The 17049-nt window shown below is 42.9% G+C and overlaps 1 protein-coding gene across 1 annotated transcript; it reads right to left on the bottom strand.

The window, feature by feature from the left end:
- Window positions 1-2925: 2925 nt before the first annotated feature.
- VKORC1L1 (vitamin K epoxide reductase complex subunit 1 like 1) lies at window positions 2926-16395 on the bottom strand. The gene is made up of 3 exons (XM_058817946.1): window positions 16197-16395; window positions 4640-4749; window positions 2926-3578 (listed from the first exon to the last, which is right to left on the bottom strand). Exons 1-3 carry the CDS (start codon window positions 16388-16390, stop codon window positions 3352-3354), a joined length of 531 nt encoding a protein of 176 aa, XP_058673929.1. The 5' UTR covers window positions 16391-16395; the 3' UTR covers window positions 2926-3351.
- Between the last annotated feature and the right edge of the window lie 654 nt (window positions 16396-17049).

Genomic DNA, 17049 nt, shown 5'->3' with positions numbered 1-17049 from the left:
ATGTTTCATTGGCCTCACAAAGGTTTCACTGGGAGAAATTTCCAGGAATATTCATTTCCTCCCTGGCCTTAAAGAGTAGCAAGTACCTTACAGTAAGAGGATTTCAGGAATGGTTAATTCCTAAGCAGGGTTGGGATGAGGTTTTGTTGCCTTTCCAATCTGCCCCTCACTGTGAAATTTCCAACTCAGAATATTCCATGATCCTGAAGGAATTTTGGGATTCTGAGAGAGCCAAAGAGGGGCAGGAAGAGCCCAGATTCAGAACCTCTGTTTGGAAACTGTGAATTTTATCCCTTCCATTCTCCTGAGTGCTGAAACCACAAGGATTTCTGTAACCCCCCCTGTCCCTTGCCAGCCCAAATATAATTTACCTGCCTTTACCCAGACTCCTGCACCCTGGAGAAATTTTAGGATTTGCCTTTGGATTTGGAAGGACAAAACCAGTATCAAGCACACATTTGCCACCACATTTTGGCTGGGGCAGGCAGGGAGGCACAGCTGCACTCGTGATTTCAATCACAACCCATTTCACTGGAAGGAAAATGCTGTTTCTATCATTGGGAGCAGCAAGGAAAGAGTCAAAAGAACTGGAAGCAAAAAGGTCCAAATTTCTCCTGCTAAGATCATTCTGCCCTTTATTCAGGCCAACTGCATTTCTGAAGCACGAGAGAGAAAGAGAAGAAATCAGGGCCCATTTCTAGCAAATCACTCCCAGTAAAAAGGAACTGCAAGGGAAGCACACAAGACAAGAGAGTTCACAATTAAGGATCAGATTTGCAAAGCTGTGCACAAAAAGTGTGGCTGCAAATCCTCCCAGAGCCCAAACTCCAGCCCCATTTGCTCCCATGTGCACACTAACAAGGACTGCTGAAAATCTGGCCCTAAACATTTTTACTAAACAAACTGAATCAACAGACTATGCCCACACAAACAAGCACAAGACACAGTGAAGTTAAGTCAACACCAATACTTTCAGCTGATGGGGCTTTTTTTTCCTCTTTTTTTCCCAGAATTGGACCAAGTACTCATGGATTAGACTTGTCTACTTGTCTCCATGGCTGCTTGCTCTGAGACAGGAGCAACTTCGAGGCAGCACATGTTCACCTCTTCCTTGGATGAAAAAAAGATCTTTAGTGTAGATCACAGGAATGCACTGAGATAAAATCTATACAACACATTAAACACTGCTACTGCCTCAGGGCTTGGGAGAGAACAGAGCCAAGCCTTGAGGGACCAATTCAACATCATTCATTCCCCTTAATATCAAAGTGGAAGGCATTTGAGAGACAGAACTAAACATCAAGACAAGCTTTAACTATACTCTGGTCAATACAAAACTCATTTAATGGATTGTTGGCTAAAACTGTCAGACAGGGACAAGTCATTTAGTGTTACATGCAACAGATGTTACTCACACCACACAACTCTGTACAGAAAAGCAGTTTCCACCTCCACCCTTGGTGCAAACCAGAATTACTTCAGTAGTAATTTCAGTATTAATTTTGTGAATTTGATCTCCAACCTTGTTTTGCTCTATGGAAACACTGCTTGTTTCACAGTCAAGTTTATCCTTAGTGTTTAAAATCACTTACAATGGAAGTGTCTCTCTGACATTCGTGTTTGAGAATGAAAATGCTAAAAGGAGTTAAATTATTCTTTAAATAAATGGGTATGCAGTTGGAATTGTTCATATTTTGAACTGACAAGGGCAAAAAGCAGCACAGCACCAATTACAGAAAGTAGCTGAACCCACACATTTTGGTGTCACACAGTCTGAAACACAAATATTTCACTTTTCCAAATCACATCAACCTTTTAAATTAAACTGAAAACAATACTGCTACCACTTCTCAGTCTAAAAACTAAAACCAGATCTCTTAATACTCTTCTATCCCCAGCAAGTTTGCTGAGAATTTTGTTTGTTCATTTTTAAAGCAAGGACACTTCTGCCTGCCAAGTTCAACACAAAGTATTTGGTTTAAGATTTGAAGACAGAAGGCACTTTTAACATTCAGCCTTAGAATACTGAGTGCAGAAACAACGTGTACAATTTTGTTCCTTTGTTTAAATCTGCAGTTTAGTATTTTTTTTCCCCAATTAGTTCTTAGAAAGAGCAATGATAGCACTATATCACATTTCATTTTCAGGAGCACATTGACTTACTTATCCCATTAAACAGGTTGCCCTTCCAAGAGATCTTCTCTGTGTGTGTCAGGCCTAAAGTTCATTTCCCAATATAGCACAAAGCAAAGATCCTGCCCAAGATCAATTAAGGAACTGCTTTTTCAGTGCACTGCTTGGTTATCCTGCTCACTCAGTGGTTTCCACTGCAAATTGCAATTCTATACTGCAGCATTCACAGAACATCAAACATTAGTAACACTGGCTGGCTGAGCACAGCTTCAAATGGAACAGCTCTGCTTGGAAATGGAGTCCTTTCAAAGAACACTTCATCCAACCCCCAATCTGCAAATCAGCTTTTCATTGACCACATGAAGCTATTTTTGTTCTGTACAGAAATTAATGAGGTTGTCGTTTAATCAACATACTTCAGGTTTCAGCTTTAATTCCATTTTCGTTACTGGAGAAAAAAAAAAAAAAAAAAAAAAAAAAAGGGAAAAAAAAAAAGGAAAAATGGAACCAACCCCAAGCATCATTCTTGTGAAAGCACAACAGTGAGAGCAGCAACTCCATGTTCTTTAGAGGTCACTTCTTCCATCGTGTCAGTCGACTCTGAGCTGAACCCTCTGACAGCTCCTAACCAAACCCATGGGACAGTGAGTTCTCCAGGAATGAAACCAAGAGTTCTAATTTTATTTACAGTATAAGTCCTAGTCAAATCTAAGTCCATCAGCTAAAAAAAAAAAAAAAAAAAAAAAAAAAAAACAAAAAAGAAAAAAAAAAAGAGAAAAAAATACACTTACTGTAAACATGGCAACATTAAATATGGTGATGCTAGTCTAGAATATTTCATGTCATGATCACATCTTGTTATACCTGAATTTATATACAGGATATTTTATAGCAAGTGTTACCCACTTCACAAGTGGAGGGGGAAGAGAGAGAGTCTAGGTTTTGCTGTGGCTAAAACTCCTTCAAAGTAAAGTTAAAGCTTGTCTTTGATTGTTATAGAGCTTTCTTTCATAACCACATTGAAACTGAAGATTAGCACAGAGAAATTATCTGGGGCCCCTTGAAATTTATCATTCAAAATTTCCATTATGATTCTCGTGGGGGGGGGAAAAAGAGGGGGGGCAAAAAGTGTCTGATATGGAGAATAAAAAAATTACTGCAAAATAAACTTAATGGAAGTTGGGTCTTCAGACTGTCAGTCAAAAGTTCCAGCAGGGGTTATTCCTGTTTGGGTTGGAGTTGCCTCTTCCAGGCCTCGTTCAAATAAACTAGTCGTTTGTAGTTGATGATAAAGAGAATGAAGTTCAGCAAATATGTGAGCACGCAGACAATGCAAAATTCCTTCAGCACGAAGTACAGAATGTATGCCAAGTACAGGGACCCTACTACAGACACTATGGAGGATGTCATGAGGATTAGAGCTGCTACTGCACTTGCTGTCATACCTGCAACAAGAGAGACAAAGTTACTCACCCCTCTCCACACAGAGCAAAACTCAATTCAAACTGAGCCCCTCAGCAAGAGCTACACAAAATTCTGATTAAAATGCTTTCTGGGTATTTGGAGAGGAGCAAAACTCAATTCAAACTCAGCCCCTTAGCAAGAGTTACACAAAATTCTGATTAAAATGCTTTCTGGGTATTTGGAGAGGAGCAAAACTGAATTCAAACTGAGCCACTCAGCAAGAGTTACACAAAATTTTGGTTAAAATAGCACCTGGGTATTTGGAGAGGAGCAAAACTCAATTCAAACTGAGCCACTCAGCAAGAGCTACACAAAATTTTGGTTAAAATAGCACCTGGGTATTTGGAGAGGAGCAAAACTGAATTCAAACTCAGCTACACAGCAAGAGTTACACAAAATTTTGGTTAAAATAGCACCTGGGTATTTGGAGAGGAGCAAAACTCAATTCAAACTGAGCCACTCAGCAAAAGTTACACAAAATTCTGATTAAAATGCCATCTGGGTATTTGGAGAGGAGTATCTAAGGCTCTGTCTGACAGCCCTAGGATAAGGAGTGTGTGTAGGATTAACCATCCTCATATTCCTGAGTTATAGGAAAATTCGTGGTCAGGTTATTTCTGTCAGGATTAACAACTTTGTAGCAAAGCACAGAGTTACTAAGAAATATATAAAATTATATTTCATGCACTTTTTTGCCTGCTCTCTCCATTACTCCTCCAAAACTTGCCCATTCCATTTTTATTCCCTCTCTTTCCCACCATGCAATCCAATGCCAAATTTACTGGAGTGAAAATACCAGCACAGAAACTGTCTTCACACTTGGATTATTAATAGCATATCAGGAGAAAATGCAATTACTCTTGTTATCAGTTGGGTTTTAAGCCCTTTGGACAGATGTATCATTAGAGTGCTGCTAAAAAAAACCCCAAGATATAAAATCAGAAGCATTTATCTGGTTTCCTGCAGATTGTGCAATGGATATTGCTCTCCTCCTCCATCCCCACAGCCCTGCTTGGAGGCTCTGAAGTGAATGAATACTTACCAAGTAGCATTTGTAGTATATAAAACACCAGGCCAAAAACACTGTTGGACTGATTTATTGCACTGTTCTTCCCAAAGATGGAACCCAAGAGACCAAATCCTCGACCCCATCTGTAAAACAGGGAAACTAATTAACTCTGATTTGCCCACCTCCTGCTTTCCAGCAGCATTTCCACTTCAGGGCTCCTGGGGAAAGAAAAGAACACAAATTCTGACATGATTTATGTGGTGTTCTCCTGGAAAAACAAGCAGCAACAGGGGGAGCACTGGGCACAGCTTTATAGCACACCTTGCTGACTGAAGTTGTTTGACACACCAGGAACTGCTGAGGGAAATTCACTGAGCACCAGCTCTGCTTGCCAGGGCTGGAGTTTGGAGCTGTTTTGTCACACAAACATTTCCTTCCCCCAGTGACAGCTTTAGCAGCTCTCTGCACTGTGGCAGCATTCACAGGGGTCTTATGATGAGGGAAGAGATGAGGATCTGACTCCATGTTTCACAAGGCTGATTTATTATTTTATGATATATATTACATTAAAACTATACTAAAAGAACAGAAGAAAAGGTTTCCTCTCAGAAGGCTGGCTAAGAACAGAAAGGAATGAATAACAAAGGTTTGTGGCTCAGAGAGTCTGAGCCAGCTGACTGTGATTGGCCATTAATTAGAAACAACCACATGAGACCAATCACAGATGCACCTGTTGCATTCCACAGCAGCAGATATTCATTATTTATATTTTGTTCCTGAGGCCTCTCAGCTTCTCAGCAGGAAAAATCCTAAGGAAAGGATTTTCATGAAGAGATGCACCACAGTCAATTGGACACAAGGTCACTACAAAGCTGAGGCAAGGATTTGTTCCACTCCCTTTGTCTGCATCAGAGCAGGAGAAGAATCAGGACATAAATCTGCACCTCAGGAGGAACCCAAATCTGTCAAGCACACGAGCTGAGCATGGCACCATCACAAGATCCCCAGCCCTTGTTTGTGGGAGCTCTTGCACAGGGTGACACTTTGAACCAGCACCTGAAATCCCTACAAAGTGACTTTCAACTTTGCAGTGATGAGGCAGAAAGCAGCACAAGCCCTACAAAAGGAGGAGGAAAGATTAAATTAGCAATTGTGTTTGTGCCAGACACCATTAATTCCATGCCCTAAGGCAGATCATGCCATTATTTGGAAAAGCAAAGTGAGAACCCTATTTATTAGTGTCACTTGAAAATATGAAGTTATTTTGTTACTCTGAGGTAATTTAACTCACAGGAGCACACTGGGATATCTGCCAGCAGATTTTTGGAGCATCAAGCCAAGCAAACAAATGAAAGGTTTGCTTCACATTAGCAAGGTAAAAAAGTGCCAATCCTCATCCTGCAGCAGCAGAAACTCCAAGGAAAGTGCAGTTTTAGGAATTTCCTGTCCCAGCTCAGGTGTGTCCCTGCTCATGGCAGGAATGGTGCTGGTGTCACTCACCCCACATCAAAACAGTTTTCTCACAGAAAGAGGCACCACAATGAGGATAATTTAAGACTTTCTAGTCTCACAGCCATCTGTGCAAATCTCATTATTTTAATTGCAGACTAAGTTGGAATTTACTATTAATACTCTTGTGCTCTTCTCCCCAAGAAACCCAGCAGGTCCCAGTTCTTAGAAAGCAGATTTACTGTACAAACAGTTAAAAATTAAACACTTTCAGCTAGTTTGGTCTCAAATCTTTAAAAGCGAAACTTTTGTGCCAATATTAAGCTTCAAGGCAGCACAGCCAATGCTGTTCCAGGGGACAGAGCCTCAGCATCCCAGAGCTGCCAGGAAAAGCAGAGCAGAGCTGCCTGGATCTCTGATCTCACCCCAGGGCAGCTCTGGGGCTGTGGAAGTTACAAAGAAATACAAAAAAAATCTCAATTATGGTGAGATTTCCTCCCACACCTCAAAGGTTATCTGGATTTTAAGTGAGAAATGTTAATTTTTTAGCCTTCCTGATGGTCACAGCACATGTAACAATTGTCTTGTGGTGTCCAAATTCCAAAGGCTGAATTAAAGAGCCACACAAATACTTAAAGAAATTATCATAGTAGTATATAAAACTACTTTAGTATATATACTTTAGTAGTATATACTACTAAAACTACATAGTATAGTATATACTATGTAGTTTAGTATATGCTACATGGTGTAGTATATAAAACTACTACTTTCTACATTTAATAGTTTCTATTTATTTTTCTATATTATTACATTTATAGATGCTTCAGCCTGCCATGCCCAAGTTCAGTTTATTGTTGAGAATTCATGTCAGGGTGACATTAAAATGATTTGAACACATTCAGGTTTTCTTGCACAACCCAAAGCAGGCAAAGGTTCAGCATCAGCCCAACTCCAACCAAGTGCAGGATGCTGAATCCAGCCCTACCTGAGTGCTCTCACATCCTGACATCTGTCTGAGAGCAGCTTAAAATATCAGAAATGGCATTTTACAGGACTTATAATATCAGAAAAGGCATTTTACAGAACTTATAGTATCAGAAATGGCATTTTACAGGACTTATAATATCAGAAAAGGCATTTTACAGAACTTGAAATATCAGAAATGACTCTTACAGACCCTGCCCCTGCAGGACAATAATCAAATGTTGCCAGAGGAGGGATGATGAGTCCCAGCCCTTCCCAGAGTCAGAGTCCTGCAGTGATCTGTGCAGAGCTGCAAGGTCAGAGCACAGGGAAAGCTTTTTCCACATGCAGGAGTTCATTAAGTGTCTTGTTGGCCTTGTAGCAGCTTTGAGGACATCAAGTATTAAATTTCAGCCCATGGAGTTCAGGTCTAATCTCACATCTTATTCCACACACTTGGAGCCAGCTCAGCAGCCTGGGCTTTAGCACAGAACACTTTTCCCAGCCTTATAAGGTTTGGGAGTGGGAGCAAGTGTTCTGCATCAAATGAAAAGCAAAGTATTTAGACTTTATAGATTTACTTTGTATATTCCCATTCCCATCTCATTTCCCTGCTGAAAAGTCTAAATTGTCTCCTAATTTTATTAACATTGTAAAACTCACAATGAACCAGGAACTTCTGCCAGCAAGTGGAGGAAGGATGAAAACTGAGTAGAGAATGTTCATTTTCTCACCAGACTCAGGTGTGAATTGCCTGAGTGATGAAAACTTCAAAGTCTAAAAAAATATGGCAAACAAATAGCAAGAAGAAAGTCCTAATAGCAAGATAAGCAAAAAAAACCACCAAAAAACAACAACAACTCAGAAGTATTTAATGTAACCTGCATTTTACAAAAAAAAAAAAAAATTAGAAGAAGTGTTATCATTTGCATTATTATTTTTTTGGTACGGAATGTAAACAAAATGACCTGCAGGATGTACAGAGCTGCTTGCAGAGCAGGATAAAAGCAGAGCCTGATTTCTGCTGCTTGTCCTGCCTCTGCCTGGTGCTCCATCCCTGAGGAGCAGGAGCTCCGTGCTGAGATCCAGGTCGCTGTCACCCGAGGTGACTCAGAGCTCTGACACACTCAGGGGCCAAACCCACTCTCACCACAGCCCAGTTTCACTGCTATTAAAAATCAAAAGCAATCTCAGCTAATTACAAGGAACAAACTTTTAAGACATCTTTGTAACTGTTTCCCTCCCTATCTCCATGTACCACTCTCAATGTTCTCTAAAATGTTAAAAAGTGATTCAAGAAACTGAAAATTAAATGATTCATCTCCTTTCCCAACATCTGCAATTGAACACTGCGTTGATTTTCAGTCCTCTTTTATCAAAAGGAGGTTTTGAAATTTTATTATCCACCCTCTAAACAATGCCCCTTTTGGTTTGAGGTCCTTCACAAAGCTCAGCAATGTTGCATTTTCAGAAATTTGAAGCAGTATTTGTGTGCAATTGTTACTTCTTAACAGGAAGACAAAAAGGATTGAAGTCACTGTGCTTCACAAGTGATGTACCTCCAATAAAATCTGACACTTTTACATCACTAAAATCATTTCAATCTCTTTTGCACAATTATGAACATCCTCTGTGTTCCAAAACAGGACAAACTTGAAACATTTTAACATAATTTAGCAGAGAAAATGCTAAAAGGGAACACAAGAACCTCATTTAGTCCACCAGCATCTCAAACATTTTAGAGGACAAGCAAACACCCTTCCAGTTTAACAAGTTCCAAGTTCTGAGCTCTCAGCACTGGCTCCAAAAGCAGCAGAACTCCAATCCTGCCAAACCCACCAAGTCAAACAAAGCAAGCAGAAAGTGTTTGTTTAGCCAGGAGCTGGAGCAGCGTCCCCCTGGAGGAAATGCTGGAGTGTTTCTGTAGCCACCCCAGCTCTCACAGCTGCCTGCAGATGTTTTGAACAATTTTATCAAAGATAATTCCCAAGAATGATCCTTCCTTGGCCTCCACTGTCCTTAAGTGTGATGGTGCTCACAGGGGTCTGAGGATGAGGGCTCTGGTTCAGATCAGGGGGACCTTGGTTTCTCATCTCTCACAGCAGTTGCTGCAGGACACCCAGGCCCTAAGGATTGATTACAAACGATCCCAAACCTATCAATGAGTGGTTATCCCTAAATCAGGAACGTTTAGATCCTGTCCTACATCCTCATTAATAAAAGACTGGACCATTAACATTGGGGATTAGCCTTTTATAAACCCATCAGACCCTTGGCCCTTGAGAACTTCTCTCAACCATCAAGACATCACTGTGACCATGCTCACAGGGTCTGAGGATGAGGGAAGAGACGAGGATGTGACTCCATGTTTCAGAAGGCTTGATTTATTATTTTATTATATATATTACATTAAAACTGTACTAAAAGAATAGAAGAAAGGATTTCATCAGAAGGTTGGCTAAGAATAGAAAAGGAAAGAATGATAACAAAGGTTTGTGGCTCAGGCTCTCTGTCTGAGCCAGCTGACTGTGATTGGCCATTAATTAGAAACAACCACTTGAGACCAATCCCAGATGCACCTGTTGCATTCCCCAGCAGCAGATAATCAATGTTTACATTTTGTTCCTGTGGCCTCTCAGCTTCTCAGGAGGAAAAATCCTAAGGAAAGGATTTTCCATAAAATGTCCTGGCTACACTTAAGGATCAGCTGAAACTCCTGAACTGGGGTTTCACCTGCACCAACCCTTGGCAGCCTCCCCTGAGCCTTTCCTGGGTGTCCCAAATGTTTTCTGAGCATTTCTGACCTCAACCACCAGCCCTGGTGATGAGCAGAACCCCATCCCCTGGATTTCACCTGGAAACCCCCTGGTTTTTATGCCCAGAACTGAACCAACCCCTGGATTTCCATTTTACTATGGAAAGAACCCCACTGGCTCAGGACAGCTCCAGCATGCCTTAAAAGAAGGACAAATTCCCAGGTTTCATTCCAGTGTCCCCAAGGACTGCTTGGAAATGCAATCAAATCCCTCAGGGGACCAGATTATTCAAAGGCTTCTCTGATCCCAAATCTGCATTTGTGCAGCAGCAGCTTTGCCAACACAATTCTCTCTCAGTTGTTGGGTTTGGTGCAAAAGGGCAAACAATAACAAAGATTTATACTCAAACTGCAAGGAAAGAACTCAAATTTGGGTGGTTTTGGGTAGCAGTAGTGGTTACTTAAGCAGTAGTTAACTTCCTCTCATTTCAGGATTATTTCTCACCCCATGAGAATTATTTTGTTATCAACAGCAGGCACCCCTTACCACTTTGTAACCTTGAGGAAACAATAAATCTAATTTTATCAAAAATAAAAATTGATAATTGACGTGCACATTTCCTTAAGCACCACTGGATTTCTGAGACAATTTCTGGTCCAGAATGAAAGTTCTGAGAGGGGAGCAGAGCTCAACCCCAGCCTTCAGTGAAAAGCTCATAGAAACGTCAAAGGATCTGGAGAATGTTAGGAAACTTTGGTTGCAACTTCTTTCCAGCTTCACCAGAGGATTTTGGATTAAATCTAATTCATGGCTTCAAGGCCACTCTTAACAGTTTTAATAAATTAAGTAAAAGCCTTCAATTAGAAGCCACAAAAAAGAAGATTAAAAATTCCCATTTGTAAACTAGCCAGGAGTGCTCAAAAGTGTTGATACACTAAATTTCATGTTTAAAACTATTAGCAGCATTTAGCATAACCAAAGGAGGTTTTCTTCTATATATCCTCCAGCTCTGCTTCAGATAGAGTCTGTAAAAACTCTCTTCTCCTCTAGATCAGCAAAATATTAAGCAGACAGTGGATAATTATTAAATATAATTATTTTATAGCAGCCTTTACAGAAGCTCTGGCTATTCAAGATATAAACCAACAGCACTGATTCTTTCCTTAATAATCTTTTCTATTAAGCTACCATAAATGAAGCCCAAGTCTGAATTATAAGCACTTTGTTAAATTTACTGCCTGTGCACCAGGCAGAATAATTCCTAGCCCTATTAGAAATTCCACTCGAGCTGGAAATGATATATTTATGAAAAGCAAAAATTAACACATTTGTGTGAGCACTGTAAGGATGGAAAATAAAAGATTACCACAGCAGGGGCACTGCTGTGTTTTACAAAAATGTGCCTCAGTCAATAAGTGTTGTATCAGTATTAAACATAAATTTCTTACTAGAAAGATGGAAAAAACCCCAAAATATTTGAGTTCTGCAGCTTTAAGAGCAACTTTAAAATCCAAGCTGGTTCCTACCAGCATCCCTGGCACCCTCCCCTGTGCAGCCCATGGAATCAGCTCTGGATGCTCCCAGCCCAGCCCTGCCTGCAGTGCCAGCCCAGCTGGGGACAAGGGACAGAGAACCTTTGGCTCCCAGGGCAGGGCTCCCCTTCAGCAGTGGCTCTGGGTTTCCTTCCCCTCCCCTGTGGCACCAATTTGGCTCCTCCAATTCCTCCCTGCCCAATTCCAAACCAGAGATTTTCCAAGCTTCCCTCAGACCACAAACCCAGTGAATCCAGGATCCCTTTTTCATCTCAGAACACCTTACAGCAGTCACTAACACTTGCAGCTGAAAACCTCAAACATATCTGGATATTTACTTGCAGGTGCAGCAATGAGAAAAAAACTCCTGGGATATCAGGAATTTATAGCTATAAATATGAATAACTGCTAGATAATATTCTTTAATTGGAATTAAGCAAACTTGATAGACAAGTTCCACAATGGAACCTGTTTAAACATCAGCTCAGGGAGTTTTCTCCATGCCCCATTTCCTTGGAGATTGGGGTTGTTTTTGTCACTTTGGTCCCTGTAAAGATGCACCAGAGCAGTTCTAGCAAGGTGTGCTCTGTTGAAAACCAGCACGGGGCAGTTTCACCTGCAGTTCTTAGAGCAATTCACATCTACTCTGCAGAGGAATGAGCTCTACAGCAGCACAAACAACCAAACAGAACACAAGGGGTGTAAATTCAGTGTTTAAAGTGATTTATGGATGTGGCAGAACCATACAATAACACTACACTGCACTGAATTTGGCTTCTCCAATTTCTCCCTGCCCAATTCCAAAGCAGAGATTTTCCAAGCTTCCCTCAGACAGCAAACCCTGTCTGAGGTTTCTGAATCCAGGATTCTGCATCCAGAATCCCTTTTTCATCTCCTAACACCTTACACCACTCACTAACACTTGCAGCTGAAAACCTCAAACATATCTGGATATTTGCTTGCAGGTGCAGCAAGAAAATAACTCCTGGGATATCAGGAATTCATTACTAGAGATATGAATGACAATTTTCACATAATGTTCTTTTATGAGATTAATCAAACTTGACAGACAAGAAGTTACAGGAGCTGTCCCACAACAGAACCTGTTTAAACATCAGCTTAGGGAGTTTTCTCCATGCCCCATTTCCTTGGACATTGGGGTTGTTTTTGTCACTTTGATCCCTGTAAAGATGCACCAGAGCAGTTCTAGCAAGGTGTGCTCTGCTGAGAAACCAGCACGGGGCAGTTTTATCTGCAATTCACACCCACTCTGCAGAGGAACAGCTCCACAGCAGCACAAACAGAACACAGGGTGTAAATTCAGTGTTTAAAGTGATTTATGGATGTGGCAGGACTATAAAATAACACTGCACCTGTCACAGGCCACCCTTTCAGAGCTGCCCACAACACACCCCACATGTAACAGGCATCTTCAGGTGAATATTTTGGTGCATCCACAGAAACACAAAGTGGATGTGAAATTTTATTATAGAGGAAAGTGTCCCCACCCATGGCAGGGGTTGGGACAAGATGACCTTGAAGGTCCCTTCCAACCCAAACCATTCTGTCACATCAGAATTTTCCACAACTTTCCAAAGTGTCTCAAACACAAGACACCAATCCAAAACTCTGCCCATGAACAGAACAGGGAATTCCTGAAACACCAATGACATGCAGCTTCTCAAAATGCTATTTTCACTCTAGAACTCCTTCAGCAATCAGGCAAAGATCAATATTGACTATTGCCAAACCCCTTCAGTGACGCAGCTGCAAATATTGCTAAAGATACCCATGTGCCCTTTGCTCATTTGTGCTGCTGTCTTGAGGCTCTCACAGCATTCATTAATGCGTGCCAGGCTGCTAAAGTCATTCAAAACCTCTCATTTATCCTCCAATTCATCAAGGCACAAAGGAAAAATGGATTAGCAGATCCCAAAATCTCTCAGGGCATGGAAAAGAGCAAAGCCAAAGGCTCTGAGTCTCTGCATTACCACTTAAAGGTCACATTTTATTTCAAGCTGGAGCATGACCTGTAGGACTTGAAATGGGTTTTATTACTGTAATTCCCACTGTGAAAATACAGCAGGACCAAAAATATTTTTCAGTGGAAAACTATTATCTAGTTTATAAATAAGTCATTCTTGACCCTTAATAATTCTCAATTATCAGACAGCAATCAATTTAAAATAAATACAGCAATTAGGGAGGTATTGCCCTAATACCTGCCATTATCAGCCACTCCTTAGCAAATTTTATTTTTAAACTATTTCCTGAACTTTCCCCTTGATAAAAATTTGAAATATGCTGACCATTCATGTTTTGGGTAAGGGATACTGGGCAGGGATCTCTCCAACATAACCTTCTGCATGAGTCAGGCTCTGATAGGAGATTTTCTGCGCTCCTCCCTCTGCATGCTGGCACTCTTTACATTTCTGTTCTTGCTCTTGTACCAAAGCCAGATCTGGCTTAAAAGCAAGACTTGGAAATACCAACAGCTGGTGAAAAAAACTCCGCCCAAAATACCAGAAAAAGTCAGCTCAGGAAGGAATAAACTAATTTATTCTAATTATTCTATGCATTTAAAATGAATCCTAACAGCATTAAGTGCTTGTTAAAGTTCAGCTCACTCTTGGAGTCAAAACTCAAGATGTGAAGATTGCAACATTCCAAGTTCCATCAGCAATTCCAGCTTAAATAAAAAGTCACATAACCCAAGGAACCATCTAAAAGTAGGAACAGAAGTTTCTCATACAGTTAACTATGCAGAGTTGGCTCAAATAATTAGCTAATCAATTAATTTCTGACTGTCAGTGTAACAGCTCAATGAGAAATGTGGAAGTTAAATCTGAATTACCTGAGAAAAAGGTGGGACACAAAATAGAAACAAATCAATTAATTTTGGACTGACATTGTAACAGCTCAATGAGAAAAGATATGTAGAGGTTAAATCTGAACTACCTGGGAAAAAGCTGGAACACAAAACTGAAACTTTACAACCCCAGTGAAATCTAAGATGTGGTTAAAAGTTCCTTTTAGAAATGAAGTTCCTGAGAAACTTTGGTGATGTGGGAGCAAGGAACACTGACAGAGAACAGTGGATGGGAGCTGTGGGAATGTGGAAAATAAGATTAATTTCTTTCCAACTTTAATGCCTTGCCCTCCTGCATTACTTTTAAAGCAGAACTCCCCCTCTGTGTCCTGCACAGCCTGGAAAGCAAATTCTTCTCCAAATATGGTTGGAGTGAGCAGAACTTGCACGTTCCTTTTGCACAAACTCCTTTTACCACCTGCTCACACGATCACGAGCTCTCCTGGCATTTGCAGTGCTTCACTCCAGGCATGGTTCTCCTAGCAACTGCTGGCAGATCTGAGAGCATTTCATCCCCAACTCCTCACATTCTCATCCACAATTCCTCCAGCCAAGGATTCCCAGGTCTTACTCAACGAGTCAGCTGCAGCATTGTTAATGAACACTGTAATTAGCGAGCTCGGTTCCATAATTAGAAATAATTCCAATTATATCTTTAGGTAATTTCCTTCTGCCAAGTGTTCAGTAAACACCCATCAAAACTGTGACATCCCATTCCCTGTCACAAGAGCAGCACTTGCTGCAACAACAAAAAGATGTTGGAGGAGCAATTCTGTACAAGAACAGGCTTCAGTCTCTGTTATTGTCTTTTCACCCTTTTATCTGTGAGCAAAGTTAAATGCCTGATGAGACTCAGCAGCCTGAGCATAATTTAATTTATATTATTTGAGTTTATTCAAGTTTTCTCCCTAGTTAGAGCCAAATTTCTCATTTCAGGCCGCTTTCCAAGCAGAGAGATGAACAAGCACCTTCACAAACTGAACATGACCTGAGGCAGACAGAAAAGCAGAGTTAAAGGCTTCTCTCAACCACAATATCAGGTGGCCAGAGATACAGATCTCTGTCACACAATCTCACTTCTGCCACCACAGAAGAGGATTTAGGCAAAAGAGCACCCTGGATGTTTTGCCTCAATAATTTCACAGCTCCCACCTTGACAGAGGATGAGAATGCTCCCTCAAACTGGCTTGTTATGATGATACAGCAGTACCTCTGTAAAAACTGTGACAGCTTTTGCACAGGTTACAGTGAGAGGGGAAAAAGGAAATCTCAACTATGCATTCAACTGAAAGCACTAAGACAATAGCAACAAAATTGTCATTAAAACAAAGAGGAAGGATTTAATACATGGATTTGCTTAAGAACGAGATTTATACAATGACTCTCCTGACAGAAATAAGAGCCCTTGGCCTTTAGAAAACAACTGCTGAACTGGCTGGACATCTGCAAAATAAGTCAGGATTTGGACTGGGCTTGTGCTGCAGAGGCATCCGAGCCTCCCTTGAATGAAGCACTTCCTCTGGATCACCAAAGCATCTCCTGTGCTGCCAGGATTCGTCCCAATGCGAACGCAACACAGATACTGCAATTCACGCTAACAAAGCGAGCCACCCGCAATCGCACTTGTTTATGCTGTCCTTACCCACTGCTCACACACACAGCACTCCACTCCGCCCGGCTTTTGCCACTGAAACGCCTGTCACTCCACCTAATTGCCACTGATTACAACACAGCAATTGCGGGAGCCTCACCCTGCGGCCGTAGCGATCCCGAAAATCCCCGTTCCCACAGCGGCCCCCCAGCCCCGGGGCTGCCCCACACCGGGAGCGCTGCCCCGTCCCCGCCTGCCCCGGCCCCTCCGCGCCCCCGCCCGGCCCGCAGCCCCTCCGAGCACCGGCCCGGCCACCAGCACGCCCCGAGGCACCGGAGGCAGCGCTCCGGGACCCGTCCCCAGCGCTCCCGCAGCCCTCGGCCCCTTCCCCCCGCGGGGGCGGCGGCGGCTCCCACCCGCGCCTCACCTGGAGGTGATGGCGGCGGAGCAGCGCACCCGCTCGCTGAGGTCGCACAGGGCCTGGTAGTGACTGTCGCGGCCCTTCTCGCGCTCCAGGTGGCAGGCGTACAGGGACAGCAGGATGCCGGCGGCGCACACGGCGGACCGCGCCACCCGCTCCCAGCGCGGCACCGACACCCGCAGCAGGACGGGCGCCGCCATCTTGGTCCCGTCCCTCCGCCTCAGCCCGCGACGCGCGCCCGGCGCGGCCCCGCCCCGCGCACGCGCGCGATTCTCATTGGCCGGCCGCGCACGCGCGCGCGCCGCTCATTGGTCGGCCGGGCGGGCGCGCCACAACCCCCTCCCCATTCCCCCCGCGCTGGCCACGCCCCTTCGCCGCTCGCGCCGGACGTGGCGCCTCGCGACGACGTCACGTCAGGCCTGGGCGGGGGTGGGGGGGGGGGGGGGGGGGGGCGTGGCACGGCGCCCCCTGGCGGCCGCCGCGAGCCCGGCGGGGTCCCCTCACAGCGCCGCGCCCGCCCCGCCGGAATCCAGAGAGAAAATTGGGCTTTTTCAGCAGGAAAATGGGCTTTCCAAAAGGAAAATGGGCTTTCCAAAAGGAAAATGGGTTTTACAAAAGGAAAATGGGCATCTCCAGCAGGAAAATGGGCTTTTCCAAAAGGAAAATGGGTTTTTCCTCACGTTTTTTCCCTCCGATCTGGGACGCAGGGGAAACCGAGCGGTTCCAATAAATGCGAAAAAGTCTCCCTGGCTGAGCTGACCCTCAGGCATGACAACCAGACAGAATCCTGTATTTGAATGGGATTTATGCGTCATGTATGAGGTGTATCAATATGCAACAGGCTGTTGTTTTTAAGGGT

This window comes from Ammospiza caudacuta, chromosome 20 (assembly GCF_027887145.1).
Source record: "Ammospiza caudacuta isolate bAmmCau1 chromosome 20, bAmmCau1.pri, whole genome shotgun sequence".
NCBI classification, from domain to species: domain Eukaryota; kingdom Metazoa; phylum Chordata; class Aves; order Passeriformes; family Passerellidae; genus Ammospiza; species Ammospiza caudacuta.
Note: the sequence above shows the minus strand (reverse complement) of the source record. Positions and strands in the feature narration are given on the sequence as shown.